Source organism: Lissotriton helveticus, chromosome 12 (assembly GCF_964261635.1).
Source record: "Lissotriton helveticus chromosome 12, aLisHel1.1, whole genome shotgun sequence".
In the NCBI taxonomy this organism is placed as follows: domain Eukaryota; kingdom Metazoa; phylum Chordata; class Amphibia; order Caudata; family Salamandridae; genus Lissotriton; species Lissotriton helveticus.
In genome coordinates this window covers 560,428,587-560,444,911 of record NC_136073.1, presented here as the reverse complement: position 1 = coordinate 560,444,911, position 16,325 = coordinate 560,428,587, and the positions used below count along the sequence as shown (strand labels likewise).

Below are 16,325 nucleotides of genomic sequence, written 5' to 3'. Positions count from 1 at the left end.
TGGCTTATTTATGAGAAACAAACCCAGCATGGTGACGCAAGCTAATATGATGCACCACGCTGCGTTAGTTTCGAGGCACAGGGATGCAATATATTTACAGCAACATGTCGCATCTCTGTGCCTTTCCCTGCTCTGGCGCATAAACTGCTGCCATGTGCCGGCACCCTTGCACCATGTGCAAGGATTCCTGCATCGTGGAGAAAACAATAACTTGAGGTGATTTCCTCTTCCATTGTGATAGAGTGAGGGCGATAGATAGATAGATAGATAGATAGATAGATAGATAGATAGATAGATAGATAGATAGATAGTGTGAGGGCGATAAATAGATAGATAGATAGATAGATAGATAGATAGATAGATAGATAGATAGATAGATAGATAGATAGATAGATAGATAGATAGATAGATAGATAGATAGATAGATAGATAGATAGATAGATAGATAGAGAGGGCGATAGATTGATAGAGTGAGGGACGATAGATTGATAGAGTGAGGGACGATAGATAGATAGAGTGAGGGCGATAGATAGAGAGGGCGATAGATAGATAGATAGATAGATAGATAGATAGATAGATAGATAGATAGATAGATAGATAGATAGATAGATAGATAGATAGATAGATAGAGTGAGGGCGATAGATAGATAAAAAGATAGATAGATAGGTAGATAGAGTGAGGGGGATAGATAGATAGATAGTTAGATAGATAGAGGGCGACCGATAGATAGATAGAGTGAGGGCGATAGAGTGAGGGCGACAGATAGAGAGATAGATAGAGTGACAGCGATAGATAGATAGATAGATAGATAGATAGATAGATAGATAGATAGATCGATCGTTGTGTGTGTGGTTTTGTGAGTGGGTGTGGTTGTGTGTGTGTTGTTGTGGGTCTGTGGTTGTGTGTGTGGTTGTGTGTTTTGTGTTTGGGGTTGTGTGTGTGGTTGTGGGGTTGTGTGTGGTTGAGTGTGGTTGTGTGTGCTTGTGGTTGTGTGCGTGTGGCTGTGTGTGTGTGCTTGTGTGTGTGTGTGGTTGTGTGTGTGCTTGTGGTTGTGTGCGTGTGGTTGTGTGTGTGTGCTTGTGTGTGTGTGTGGTTGTGTGTGTGGCTGTGTGTGTATGTGTAGTTGTGTGTGTGTGTGGGGTTGTATGAGTGTAGGGTTGGGTGTGTGGGGGGTTGTGTGTGTGGGGGTTTGTGTGTGTGGGGTTGTGTGTGGGGTTGTATGTGTGGGGGTTGTGTGTGTGTGGTTGTGTTTTTTGTGTTTGGGGTTGTGTGTGGTTGTGTGTGTGCTTGTGGTTGGGTGTCTGTGGTTGTGTGTGTGTGTGGTTATGTGTGTGTGTGGTTGTGTGTGTGTAGTTGTGTGTGTGGGGGGTTGTGTGTAGGTTTGTGTGTGGGGGTTGTGTGTGTGTGTGTGTGTGGGGTTGTGTGTGTGTGGGGGACTTGTGTGTGGGGGGGTTGTGTGTGTGGGGTTGCATGTGTGGGGGGTTGTGTGTGTGTAGGGTTGTGTGTGTGTGGGGTTGTGTGTGTGGGGTTGTGTGTGTGTGTGGGGGGTTGTGTGTGTGGGTATGTGTCTGGTCCCAAATGCGAGACCTATTGGCTATACCAATGCTTGTTTAAACTCTTCTAAGTGTTTAAAGAAGTAATTGTTCAACGGAGCAGGCAGATTAAGCAATTTGCCCAAAATCACAAGATGTTGAGCCGACCCCGAAATGCGGACCTGGTTCTCCAGCCCTAAAGTCAGCACCTTTGGCTATTATGCCACATCCTCTACTTCAATTTCCACAACCGCAAATTGTAAACATATTTTCAAAATAAATAAATATATTTATTAAATGCACCAAATCAATTTCAAAAAAACATAAAGCAGCACCATTTTGTCGAAAGATGTTTTTAATTATAACAAAGGATAAAATTGCCTTTAAGCTAATTGTAATGTATTCACACTTTTTTATCAGAAAAAGAAGTGAGCGTGAGCCAAGCAGTCTGGGCTTGTGTGATAGGTTTGAATAGTTTCTCGAAGTGTTGGGAAAGGAGACAGCGATGGGATAATAAAATGCAAAGTAGGCTTGTAGCAAAGATCGTTATCTTTACTGCAGTGGCATATGTGTAACACACAGTAAATCAGTTGCCATAAACACCAGGATCTCAAACTTCCAACAAAGACTATATCTTGCTTTGTAAACTGCCGAGCTGTGTAAAGAGTACAGTGAACGTATTGAAGCCAAAGGAAAAAAAATTGTAGTTTGTCTATTTAAGTCCACAGAAGTAGGGATGAAGAAGGCCAGTGAACGCAAAGTGTGAGAAGCCACTAACCAGCCAAAGCACAGGGTGGTGAGTGACCCACATCTGGTGCTGCTTCCGTCTCCATGACGTGCTATGATTTCACACGCAGCACAAGTGAGACACAATTAGAGAATTGAAAAACATGCTCTCGGCATTGCGCGGCGGGGGAGCAATTAGAGAACTGAAAAAAACAAGCTCTCTTCATTGCGTGGCGGATTCCTTTGAAGTGTGAGTGCGTGCACGCGCCTGCACACATGCACTGTAGGCAATCTGCCTTCTTGGGAGCATTTTTGAATGCCCCTTTACTTAAGTCTCGCTGAGAACGCATGCGCGTTATCTCAGCTCGACCTAAAAAACTAGGAGAAATGACAACATTTCTCCTCATTAAGCCTCACTACGCCACTCCTGGGGGTGGCGCAGTAGCATTCTGACCTATTTTAAGGTTAATCTGGAACTGCATCAGTGGACATGGGTGTTGTGTGGGAACACCCACAGCAACACCCATGTCAAGCGCCTAACACGCACGTGTTGCGTGAAATGGGCCGATATATACGAGCACACGTAAAGCCACGCAGGGTGGCGTTACGTGTGCTTATAAACTTCAAGCAACAGGTTGCGCCGCCAGTGCTTCATGCAACATGACACACAGATGGCGCATGGGGCTCATACATAAGCCCCTTAGTTTCTCAGTCTAAGGGCTGATCTCAGCAGATTCATACCACCAAGTGGTTTTGCACTAAGGACATACTTAAGTTACTCCTGTAACTGGCAATGTTGACAACTTATGTATTTGAGCAACATTGGCATAAAGTCTGCAGTCAAGAGAGAAAGAAAGCTGCTACAGGACATTTACCTCTGTGACTGGTGGGTAGAGTTTGGAGTTGGAAGGAAGCCTGTGTGCCTACAGTTTGGAGAAGAGAATCACAGCAGGGGTCTGCAACAGTTCAGCAGACATAGTCCAACCATCCAGTTTCACTGCCGGAACCCAGCTACCACCGCAGTCACTTGTTTACTGTACGTTTGCCATTGACCCTGTACAGTGCACCATTGCCCTTTGGCTAGGTTAGTGCTGTACACACATCACATGTATACATAGATACATACATACATTAATAAGTACGTATACAAGCGAGAGTTGTAAGAACCAGATTGCCTGCGCGGCTAGGAGGGAAGATGCTCCCCAGTAGCTAATGTTCAGAAACAGCCTTGAGGCTTGAGTGTGTTAGGTAGCAGATACTGGTGGACAATGACTCAATCAGAGGTGAAGGCACATGACTCTTGGGGCCGGGCCCCCACGTCCTTTAAACCTTGTGGCCCACGGAGGGGGCCCCATCGATTGATCACCTCAATCCAAGCTGATGAATCGGGGCCCAGCGTTTTTCCAGGCTTGCCCGCCTCGCACTCTCTTTACCGCCCCCGTCCCTCCCCGCCCAGTAAGGGTTTGTGACGGGCCCCTCACCAGTCCAGCTGCAACTCCCCGGCCCACGTGTTATGTAAAGATCCACTGCTATCTAAAGGTCCGCTGGACAGAAGAACCCTGTCAGCTGTGTACTCCCTGAGGAAACAACCAGAGGCGAAGGCACATGACTCTTGGGGGGGCACGCCCTTTTTACCTTGTGATGTACCCAGGGTCCACCCCACCAATTGGTCGCTTTAAACCAAGCTGACCAATCAGCACTCAGCGTTTATCTGGCTTAGCTGCTGCCCACTCTCATTATCGTACTCGGGTAGGGGTTTTGTTGCGGGCTCCTCACCGATTCGGCTGCTCCTCCCCGGCCCACATGCTATCCAAAGGGCCACAGTTATCTAAAGGTCCGCTGAACAGATGAACCTTATCGTCTGTGTAATCCCCAGCGAAACAACCAGAGGCAAAGGCACACGACTCTTGGGGGGGCACCCCCTTTTAACCTTCTGGCGCAACCAGGGGGCTCTCGACGATTGGTCGTTTCAAACCAAGCTGCCCTTTGTCTGCCACCCGTGGGGTTTAGCCGCCCGTCCTCTTGGGTCTGCTGTGCCTCTCATCTGGCAGTAACTCTCCAATCCTCACCACTAGGAAAGAACCCCCTCGTAGCTTGAAGTGTGGAATCATACCCCACGATGAACAGGGGGAGGAAGAGAAGAAAGGACCCCACTCATCAGGCATGTATATATGATGTATATATGTCTGAATGTGTTTATGGATCCATGCTGTGAATGGGTGTGTGTGTATGTACTTGTGAATGGTGGGTGTATGTGTGCTTGCTTGTGAATGGACAGGTGTGAGTGAGAGGGCATGTGGATGGGTGAGTGTGAGTAGGAGTGTGTATTTGTAGTCCAGCCCATTGCTGAGGCACATTAGCGGCCGTCACTGGTCAGGCCTCTTAGAGATGGATACAACAGCATGAAACCACTGGTATGTGTCTGGTGTTGGGTGTTTAAACATGCCTGGCCAACCAGGATTCATCCTGACTACTCCAGGAGGAAGAGCGGAGTTCAGCTTTCAGGACAGGAATGGCACTTGGGATGATCTAGTGAGAGCCAGAACTCCCTGCTGAGCGAGGATTGCCAGGGAAGCTAGACCCAGATGAACCTAATGGGGAAGAACTAAATAAATGTGGAGGCCAAAGGGGCTGAGTACAAGATTTTATGAAAAGAAGGAAACCTTAGCAAAAGACACATTTGACTATGAAACAGCAACCTCTAGACGCCAAGACACATTTGCCAGGCCCACGCAATGAGAGTGTGAAATTTTCTGGTAATGTCACTGTCACTGTCATTACAACCCAGAATTGAATCTGACTATAAAACAGCAACCTCTAGACCACTTACCTAGGCGTTGAAGACTCCAGAGTTCATTGCACTACAGGTGCCATGTTGCTTGAGTTTTCTTTCTCTTCCGCAACCTGCGATTACAGGAAACCTGAAGCAGTGAATGTCCATACTTAAGGACTGGTTTAACCCATCTTGCCTATCCTTGTCTAAACTTCACGTTTATTTCCTTGTTATATCTTCTCTATTGTGACCAATAGCAGGACCACGTCTTGCTTACAGTGGGAGTCGGAGAACTTCCTGTGTGCCTCTGAATTTCTAAGGTATGAAAAGGTAAATTTAAGGGCCTGAGCCTAAAAAAGGAGTCTATTCTAAATTGAGCAAAAGAACGTACCTATGACTAGATTGGGATTCAATTGCAAAACATTAATACAAACCAATCTCGTTCGTATATGGAAGAGACACCTAAAACAACATGCCTCTGCCAAATGCCAAACCAGTATTTGAGCACAAACCCAAATTGCGATTTGGTATTGTATTACTGAATCACAGTTTGGGTCTGTCCTGGCCCTCCAATCCTCAAATGCCTCTGACAGAAATGGCTTGCCAAGTTCTGCCCTGACAAGCCAGTTAACTGCAGAGTTCCAATACAAGGCATGCTTCACTTCTCGATGTATTGGTGTAAAGTTTGCAAGGGAGGTCCTCTGGGGACAGTCAAGGGTCCCGCTGCTCGCTTGCCCAGACCACAATGGCTCTATTTGACCTCCATCTTGCCCGGCTACTAGGAACTGGGAGGCATCGCCTGCTGCTGAATCCTGAGTCTAGGCTGTCCCCCAGGAATTAAAAACAGTTCTTTAGGAGAACCTGCAGTCAGTTTAGACTCCTGTTCACACCCTGCCCCACTCATGCCTGGAGCCGCTGAAACCGGCCTCAGAATAGAAGACTTGCTGAAGCCCCATAGCAATGCTCCTCTTCAAACTCATCAAGCCTCCTCGCCCCCAAGATTTCAGAAGCCATCCTGTGCTTCCATCTCAAAGTTAATGGCTTAAGTAGGGTCTGTCAAATAGTATCTTTTGAAAAAGCAGAATTCAATTGTACTTACTAGTGGAGACCTTAAAATAGACAGTTCTGCTGCCCCACTTTCTTGATATGGTGATGCCACAGTTTTTCTATATTGTTTGAACTGTTAATATGGTAAAAAAAACATTGTGCTGATTCAGGAGATGAACTAGCAGAGTCTGTTCAGGAATTGTCAACAGCCGTCAACTGCGCCGGTGCCAAAGTTCCCGAGTTCTCAATTGGATCAACTAACTGATCTTTCTGTGTAGCTTTGTGGAATCATGTTCCCTACCTGGCAGCTCTGCACGTTTAGAGTAATTCTGATTGTCATCATCAGCCATCAATATTGTTTTGTGAAAAAGAGGGCCAAAATACAAGTCTGTGCTGTAAGGCTACAGATATGACATAACAGAGTTCTGCTGGGATTCGCAGAAAATTACAGTTGTGTGAGGCAGAAGGACCCTACAGCCAAAGCATACACATGCGTTGTTTGATTGGAAAAACTCACAGCAGGAACAAAGCTTCATTAAAATGTGAGGGGTTCTCTGGGACTCACCCAGAGCAGAGTCAAGTGGACAACAATTTCCAAACCTCTATGTCCCCAGCCTTATGGCTCTCAGTACCAGATAGGAACTGACATGGGAAAGCACCTGTAAATATAGTTTACACAGCTGAAACTAGATAACATCTTGCCATTAAAACCAACAAACTGCTCCAAACCCACTGTGCCAGTAAAGCCAGCAGTGCGTAAAACCAGCAAAGACAACTTCCCCTCCATAAAGAGCGGACGAGAGAGGGAGTGAGGGAGTGAGAGACCTCTCATAGAGCACTCTAAGTTTAAACATATATATGCTATAGATTGACAAAAAGCATTACAAGTGCACCATTCCAAGAGACATTAAGCAGAAAGTGCTGGTCTTTAATTCAGCTTCAGATTGAATGACAGGTATTTTTTCATTCAGATTCTGGGGCAACGAGTTCCAAAGCTTTGGCCCATGATAAAAGAGAGGATTAGATTAATAACAATAATTTTTCAACATTATCATGCTTTAATTTATTTACCACATTTTGCCACATTAGCCTTAAACCTGACAATCCCAGCCACTCATTTCTTAATTTTACTAGTACGCTTTATTATGCCTTGGGTCAGATCCACAAATTTAGGCTTTGCTCACAATGTGGTGCTCTTCAACAGCACTGCTTCCAACAATATATTTAGACAGGGGAAGAACAAAAGCACTAGCTGTTCTAAGGAGACAAACACGAGCATGCCGGAGTAGAAAAAAAAGTATGTTCTTTTTATAATTCATACCCAAAGAAAGATTATCAGGATAACACATTTCATTTCAGTTAATGTTAATGGACCTCATTTCCATAGTTAGTGGGTATCTTTAAAAAACTGCTCTGACATAACCAGCAGGATAGATTGCTTCCAGGCTCAATTTTTACAAAGGAAAGGTGGTGTTATGGAATTGTGTAATGTAATGTATGTATACTTGTAAAGCGCACTGTTACCTCGTTACGTGGTGTCCTGGCGCTGTATACCGCTGGGGAACCCGTCCTGGCTTTCCCTGTGAGAGGGCACCCCAATGTGAAGCCAGGCATCCCCGGCGTTGCTGGGGCCGTTGTGGAGATTAAGCAAGCTATTGCCCAGAGTTGCAGAGTGGGACCCATGGTTAGCGTAGGCACCTAAGCGAGAAATTATTGAGTCCGCGGACATTGACCCAAGATCCTGCCGCGTCGGGAATTGAACCCTGGTCCCGGGCCGACCTCTGCTTCAGGGTCTGCCGCTTCTAACCAGTGAGCCACACTTCTCCACATTTACAACAAAGGGGCCAGACCCAATGAAGAGATTAGCTCTGGGCATAGAGACTTAAGTTCAATTGAATCTTAATTTACTGCTTTGCCCAATACAGTCACAAAAAATCCAAACTTTACGTGAGTGGTAGAATATTTTATCTTTAGGTAATTGGGTGGATCTGGTACTTTATTAGTGAACAGAAGATAAAGGTAGCAAATGTTCCATCAATATCATTGATAGACACTTATTAGATCCCAACAGCTACCCGAATTGCCCAAAGTGCTAAGGTACTACATTTAACTTGGACCTTCACAGTGAACGCATCGGTTTAGATGCCTATATGAGTGTGACTCTACAAGTGAAAACCAAAACGTTAGTAGAGAGGATTAAGATGTTTGATTTGCACAGGCCAATAACGCTTTCAATATCGCTAATTACATTGTTACTGGCTAGTCATTAAATTGCCATTAGTTATTTGCATAATAAAGCACTGAAGATCATAGATTAGATTGGAGACAGATAACAGCAGAGAAGACATATGGAAAATGTCACAAAAGAGAACAAGCTGCAAGAAGACTTAGTTGGCTTGCAAGAATTTGATAAGAACTTGGTGCTCCCACCAGACAATAGGCCAAATCAAATAATGAAATGCCAAATGATAAAACACAGTAATAGTTTACAAATTAAAAGATTAATATAGACCAAATCTTTGTTGTGCAACAACAAAAGATGAAGAAATAACTTTAATGTATGTACTCGTTACCTTAATATATGTTACACTGAACTTCTTCAATGTTACTTCCTCGCAAGCCATGTTTGTTACACTTTATCAAAAAATATCAATAAAAAGAAATCTTACAAAAATAGTGGTTGATAGGAACTAAACTCTTTGATTACCATAGATACCTGCCAGAATCCAGAAAGCTCTAACTTTTTGCTCTGGATCCAAAGAATACATGGTGTAAGAAGGCCAGTGGTAGAAACTGAGAAAGGAGAATGAGATACTAGAGAAAGCAGAGACACCAGACACTTCTACTCTAACTTGTCACGTTGCTGGGCACTGGCATCTGCAGGTAAAAATGGATATCTAAAGGTAATAGGAGATATCTTATTAACCTGCCATGAAAGTCCTACATTTGAGTGTAACAGTGAAAAGGCACACTGTAGCCGTATCTTCTTTGTAATCAACTCTCTGTGCTTTCAAATGAAACTTGATATTCCTGTAACTGAAGCGCAACAAGCTATAAGTACCTTAGTATATGTTCATTCGCACTTCTCACAAATAGTACAACTATCCCAAACTTTTTTACTCTGAGTTCTTTGCTGAAGATTAGTCTAGTTCAGCGGTGGCAGCTCTATTAGGGCGGAGGAGCAATCCACCCCCCACTCCACCCACCACCCTTAAATAAAAGGATAATAAGACGGGTTTTAAACCCATTTTATCATCGTTTAATTGTAATCTCCCTGGACCCGCCTTCAGGACTCTGACAAGTCTTAGGGTGGTCTAGGGGGATGGCATTGCTGGTGGAGGAGTGGTGGGTGTGTTACAGTGCGCATGATAGTTTGGCTGGCCATCAAGTGCTGGCCAAACCGTCATGCACACAGAAGCTCTCTCCAGCCCCAGCTGCGTTGCTGGGGCAGGAGAGAGCAGGCACAGGCTCCCAGTCTGCCTGGGAGCGCAAGTTGATAGCTCTCAGGACAATCCTGATGCTGCTCTCATGCAGCGTCAGGATTGGCCGCAGGGAGGTCTGGGAGCCCGTGCTCCGAATAAGATTGAAAGAGCACGATGCGGCGGGCTATTTTTATTTAGTTTTTTTTGCCCCCACATCCCCCCTCCCACCTCCAGCCCAACCCGCCACTTTGGCAGCGGACAGGCCGCTAGTGATTTAGTTCCTTTTCAACTCTTGGTGCAACTGAAAAGTAATGAATTGGCATTACAATTCTCTGGTTCCTATGATTTGCAATTCATTTATCACTTGCAAAGAACACATTTCTTTTCTCATAATAATATTTCAAAATCATGTGTAATATTTCCTTGACATGAAAATTGCTTCCATTCCTTCACAATATCAAACTCCAAAGTTTAACCCCTTCGAAGCTGATGACAAATCCAGCTCATCATCAACGTTACCTGCGGTGCGCGGATGACAAGTTGGCTTTGTCATGATCAAGCCATTTTTGAAATTCCCGCGTACAGCGGGAAACCGCGGTAGCGCGGTAGCGGTTAAATACAACAATTTCTAATGTCTTTAGCAAGGCTCAAAGACACATGACTTGGTTTTCAGAATACTTCCATGCATTCCCAAATGTCCTCTAACAAACTCTCATGGAAACAACAGCTTTTTGCAAAAATAAATCCTCAAAAAGAGCAAGTTCTGGTTACTGCAACATTGTAGCACCGTTGCCTAGCAAGGACACCATGAAACACTATGAGAGTTATACTGCACAATTTCGAAAAGGCTTCCCAGCAGGAGGTAATTTGCTGAAAAGCAACGGAAATAAAGAGATCTTGTTTATTACATATGTTAATACAATTAGTATGCTTCAAAAATGAAGGTGAACCCAAGAATACATTTGAGGAGGTAAATTAAATTTAAGAATAAAACGTACTTTATACTATAAGCAGGTTAAAAAACTTAAGTGTTTATCACAAGAAAAAAGCATAAGAAATAAATCCCTTTTATTTTTCAATTTTTATTACGACCTGTAGAAATCATCAACAGCGTCACAAACTCTTATGTAAAAATGAAAACGACATTTGGGTAATCGTGGCGACTTTAGTAGTTTTATAACTCTTAGTCTGTAGTATATCCCACCAATCATTAGGCCAACAAAACAGCCATTTCACTACTAATGTATTTCAACTGGAGATACACTTATGAATCTGTATATAAATAAATTAAGCTTTTAGAATACTGCTCCCCCAATAAAAAGTAAGTAAAACATTTTTGAGGCAAAATAGACGAGTGTGTTGTGAAAATAATAAGAGAAGTAATTAAATTCCATATAATGTTGAGTATTGTGGAGTAAAATTGTAGGGTAAATTAAAATACGTTTGTAAATCCTTGATACTAAGAATGTTATTAATAACTTTCAATAATTGGTAATCCAAAAAGGGCTTTCTTTTATCCGTCTTTCCAAGTGTTGGATTTGTTTCTTTTTTTAAAAAAAACTTTAATACTAGATCATAGAGGAGGTCATACTGTCACAATTAGACATTTAAAAAAATATAAATTCTTGCATTAAAACCCGATTATGTTTAATCAACAAGAATGTCTTTAATTATCGTCATTTACCCAGGAGTAATATTTAATCAGAAGAAAAAATATTCAATAAAGTGGTTTCTACTGCAACCCATCATGAACCGTTATTGGCAGTATACAAATTTAATAAACAGGAGGCTTGGCGATAAAGACTTCATTCTGGAAATCTAACCAGGCTACCTCACCTTCCCAACCCCACCCCATTTGTTTTGCCTATTTTTAATTTACTTACTGCAAGTCTAGGGAGTTTTTATCACACAAGCATTTTGACAAAATAGACTCTAAAGCATACATTCTAGAGGCGAGCACCCCTACAGAAAACTATCTGCTTCTGTCTTACTTTCTGAAAATCAGAACATTGAGTCTCTGGGATCTGAGTGAATGCATAATAGAATGATCTGTGAATAAATAACAGCATCAAAATCCAAAGAAGATGAGTACTGAACCTGAGTAAGGTACTTAGGGATTTTACAAAAATATCCATACAAATGAGCCAGATTGACCAACCTTTCACGCAATGCAGTGGGATTTTACAAAAATATTCATACAAATGGGCCAGATTGACCAACCTTTCACGCAATGCAGTGGGATTTTACAAAAATATTCATACAAATGGGCCAGATTGACCAACCTTTCACGCAATGCAGTGTAGCAAGGCCACTTACTGCAAAGTGTTCCATGAAAGGGAGAGAGCAGAAATGCAGCATATATACTAAGATACGGCGTGCTTCTGGTCGCTCTTAGTGCTGGCAGCCGAATGCTAAGGCACACACCCTTGCACAAGGGGAATTGTTTTTGCGCAGGAAGGGATACCTTCCTACACAAAAACAATCTCTCAAGGCATTTTGTCCTTCTATCTGTGCTGCAGATTGTAGCACACATAGAAAGAGTAACTAAAGAGGAGAAAAAAAGAATTTCCCCTTGTTGCGCCATCCTCTGGAAGGTGTAGCAATTTCACGCAATCCCAGGTGTCGTGAGTGCCTCTTGGCCGTGAGTTGGTTCCCCCGTTTCTTAGCTTCAGTACACATTTGATATTTTACACGTTTTAGTCACATCACCTTTGGTAATGACCTTTTAAATATTTTATTTAAGCTTTTCTTGCATGATATTGTTACAGGAATAAACTGTACAATTTGTTTGTTTTAGTTTACCTTTCCTCAAAATGTAACTGTACATTCTGTTCAAGGCTAGGAACAGTACACAGTATGCTAGTACTTATGTTGCTCATCAGGAACTTCTAGAAATCATTTATCATGGTTGTACTGTTCATGATCTTTACCATGTTTATAATGCTGGTGAATTTGCATTGTTTAATCTGCCTAATTGTTACAGCTCATTCTCTCTATGCCAGACTACAATTGTGCAATAAATGTATTGAAAACGTAGTTCGTACTTGTGTTTCACCTGGGCATGCATGAGTAATACAACAAAATGGTGAGATCTGTTTCCACGACTTCTCTGGGGAGTCCGAGTGTTATATTCAGGTTGCCCCCATCACCTTTCACCCAAATAGGGTTAGGAATTAGGCGAGGCACTGTGAGGCAGCCAGGAATTGAGCTGGCAGTTTCTCGTTGTGTGGAAGGACTCAGTCTCTCATATTCTAAAGTTCTGTCATCCTATTACGCAGTCCTATTATTATAATGGTAACCGTATAATACAGGTTTACAAACCTTTGTAAATCTAGGATTGCGTGCAATCCATGGTTAAATGCATTGGAACACCCTTGTTCCACCCATGGAACGCTTCTCAGAATGAAATGTAACGCAATCTAATGCAAGCCGCTGCATTACATTACCTTTGTTTTACAAAGCCACGCAAGTTATCACAAATCACCCCTTGCAGTGCTTTGTACATATCTGCTAGTTTTTTGCATCATGGATGCACCACAAAAGTGGAGCAACCATGACGCAAAATGTTTGTAAATCTGGCACAAAATGTTTTCCAGAAGTAAGCCAATGGTGAGATCTAAGAAGGAGTGACTCAAGATCTTGAAAACCAATATGAATATAGCCTCATTGTTTTGAATCAGCTTTAATCAGTTGATAAATAAACAGTCATTGTCAGATAACAGAGGTGTTCACAGCCTGGCTAAGCACATATATATATAGTATTGACCAGGTATGAGATGCAAGTAAGACAGTGTTGAAATGCAGCCGTTTTTGGGAACATCATATCAAAGGAGGGAGATTCATTATTAATTGTTGAGTAGACACAAACTCTCTAATTGAGACTGGCCTGAGTTCAGGAAAGGTGAAGTACAAGTAAAAGGTGGGTTGGGGTAGCGTGTCCATCGGGTCCTTTTTCAAAAGTTGATATATGTTTTTAAAGTAACTACAGAAATGATTAATGTTATTTGTTTCTCAATTTCTATACATTTAATGAACTTTAATGAGAAGCAAGGCCAGCCAACATGTATAGCACTCATACTCCAGATTCCTTATTCACAAAAGTAATGGCTTGAAAATGGCGATGAATATCAGGCATTTATTAGCCTGAGGTTTACACATTCCCACAAGGTAGTGGTAGTTTTAAGCCGTTAATATTAAGGTTCATCCTCCAGAGTGAAGGAGGTTTCCAGACAAAAGTGGCTCTAAACACTTTAGAAAGTGCCATGTTTTGGAGAAATATTTTTGTGGGAAATATGTCAGTATTAGTGCATGGGGAGATGTCATCAGTAAATGCAGAGATATACCCAAAGCAGAGTACACTGATAGTGCGCACATAGCCGTCTCCCTAATAATAAGGGAGTATATCTGAGTTTGTTGAGTGCACCATATCTACCTTTTTCTGAAGATCACTTACCATTTTTATTGCCAGCTTTCATTGAGTCCCGACAGACAACAATCAGCCTAAAATGGGCCGCAGTTCCCAAACAACAGACAGAGTTACTTCGATGGTAAAGCCAGTGCTGTCTCTGTTGGCAGCATGTCTACCACATATGAGACCCTAAATTCATCAATAATACCTCTGGAGGTGCAGACACTAAATTCACCATTTTGTTTCTGGACTTGCCTTTACAGTACCCTTCAAAAACAGGCTCTTGGTGCTAATGATTCCTATTTTGTCATTCACCAAAGGAGTAATTTTGAAAGCATAATAAGCCGACTAGGAAGGAACTTATAACAAATTTACTGTCAAAGTTATGGTCATTACCTTAAAATTCTTCTTTATGCAAACATGCCATTAATATGGCTAAATGAATGCAAATATGTCCACAGGTCCCCTGGAGTATGACAAGCAAATGGGATGCACCTCATTTTATCTCAAAGTTCAGGTACTCTCCCCACTGATTGGTCTTTATGAATCAGACAGAAAATAGTGTCTAGGTGTAAAATTATTCCCATTCAAAACAGTAAAAATGTGTATGAGTTGCAAAAGTCAGTGTGCTGCTAAATGAATGATGATTTATTATTCCGGCAAACGGAATGGCGACAACCTCCGCACATTTTTACCATGACAATGCTGACTTCAGAACCTCACTACAACACATTGAAGAATCCAAAATATTTAAAAAGTGGATTTTAATTTAGAAATATGTTCTTTTTGATTAAAGATCTCCTATGGCCAGGCAAGCAGCAAGGTGATGCTCAAGCCAAAACCAGAATTCCGGACTCGAAGCATGACCGTCATACCTTTGGTTGACCAAGAATGCAGAATACTTGAAAATGGAATCTCTTTGGGGAGTACACGTAATTCATTTCCGCAGACTGAAAAGAGACACGGTAAGAATAGATTCTGAACAATGTACAAGGGCTGCACATACTGCAGCCTTTAGGAAGCAATGTTTGGAGGACCCCATCCGTAACACATTTAGCAATAGCAGGCTATATGTAGAGCATGGGACTAGGGAAGGACATTGGCAAAGGGAGCCCCTAAATCTTGATTTCAGGTGGAGACATCACACCTATCAGTAGAGTGGGGGAGGGTTTGAGGGGGAAACATGGAGGAAGAGGGAGTTGGGAGGTGTAGCCTATGGATTGGAGGGTATCGTCTACAAATGAAGTTGAAGAGTAGAGTTTAGTTCAAGTACAGTTTGAATAAATGAGTTTTCAATGCCCATCTGAAGGAAAGTCGGGTTGGTTTGGTTCTTAGTTGTTTGGGTAACAAGTTTCATAATCAGCTTGCAATTCTACTATATGCATTGGCCATCTCTGTGACATTGGTGCTTTTTGGCCTTCTTCACCACAGGTCTCCTGTTCTCTAGGATACGTGGTTCTACAAATGTTAGATCCATTTGAGGCGATGAGGCACACTTGCCAAAATGTGGGCCCAGGTGTTGTTATAGTAGCAGTACAACTGTGGGGTTAATGTTTGGTAGATTTCAGCCTATAAACCTTTATCGGAGAGGCAATCAGTCCTCTCTTTTATCAGGCCGCCCAGGATATTGCAGAACTAGTCGATTTAGAGGCACAAAAACAGGAATTTAGCGGCGCAAAAACAGAAATTTGAAACAGCAAATCTTTTTTTTCTTTAAAGACCGAATTCTTTCTTATTTTTTTTTAAATATTGCCTCCTGTGGGTTCCGCTGCATGCCTACAAGTGGCAGGCCCGAATTCTGTCTTTTTAAAAAAAGAAAATTATATAGTGCCCCTGCGGGTACTGCCGCATGCCCACGGGCGGCCGGCCTGAATTATTTCTTTTTTTTGGAAAAAAGACATAGTACCCCAGTGGGTCTCCCCACTTGCCTACAGGCAGCGCCCCAAACTTTCTTTTTAAAAAACAAAAAAAGAAAGTGTCTCAGAGGGTCCAGCCACATGCCCTCAAGCGGTATATCCGATTTCTTTCTTCTTTTAAAAAGAAATAGTGCCCCAGTGGGTACCGCGGCGTGCCCACGGGTGGTGGGCCCACATATTATTATTTAAAAAAAATTATTGTGCCCCAGCGGGTCTCGCCGCATGCTCACAGATGGCAGGACGGAATTCTTCCATTTAAAAAATATATATTGCCTCCTGTAGATCTCGCCGCATGCCCCTGGGTGGTGGGCCTGAATTCTTTCTTTGCTTTTAAAGAGTGCCCCTGCATTCACACCATCCACTTTCAGCCTGTGGATGGTGGGCGTGCTAAGGGCTGGGAAAGAGGAGCAGAGAAACTGCATATCTTGCCGGGCCCAAACAAAACTTTGTTGCTATTTGGTGTCCCTGTCCAAGCAGCAGCAGTGTTCTCCAGGCACCTC

The 16,325-nt window shown here is 42.7% G+C and overlaps 1 protein-coding gene across 5 annotated transcripts in view; it reads left to right on the top strand.

Moving 5' to 3' along the window:
• The window catches only part of LOC144797752 (receptor-interacting serine/threonine-protein kinase 2-like), a 405,518-nt gene that overhangs the window by 364,071 nt on the left and 25,122 nt on the right, over window positions 1-16,325 (top strand). For all 5 annotated transcript variants that reach the window (XM_078668511.1, XM_078668512.1, XM_078668508.1 and 2 more), the window contains one exon: window positions 14,706-14,874. In XM_078668511.1, the coding sequence (XP_078524637.1) occupies window positions 14,706-14,874 (169 nt within the window). The remainder of the gene's footprint in view (window positions 1-14,705; window positions 14,875-16,325) is intronic.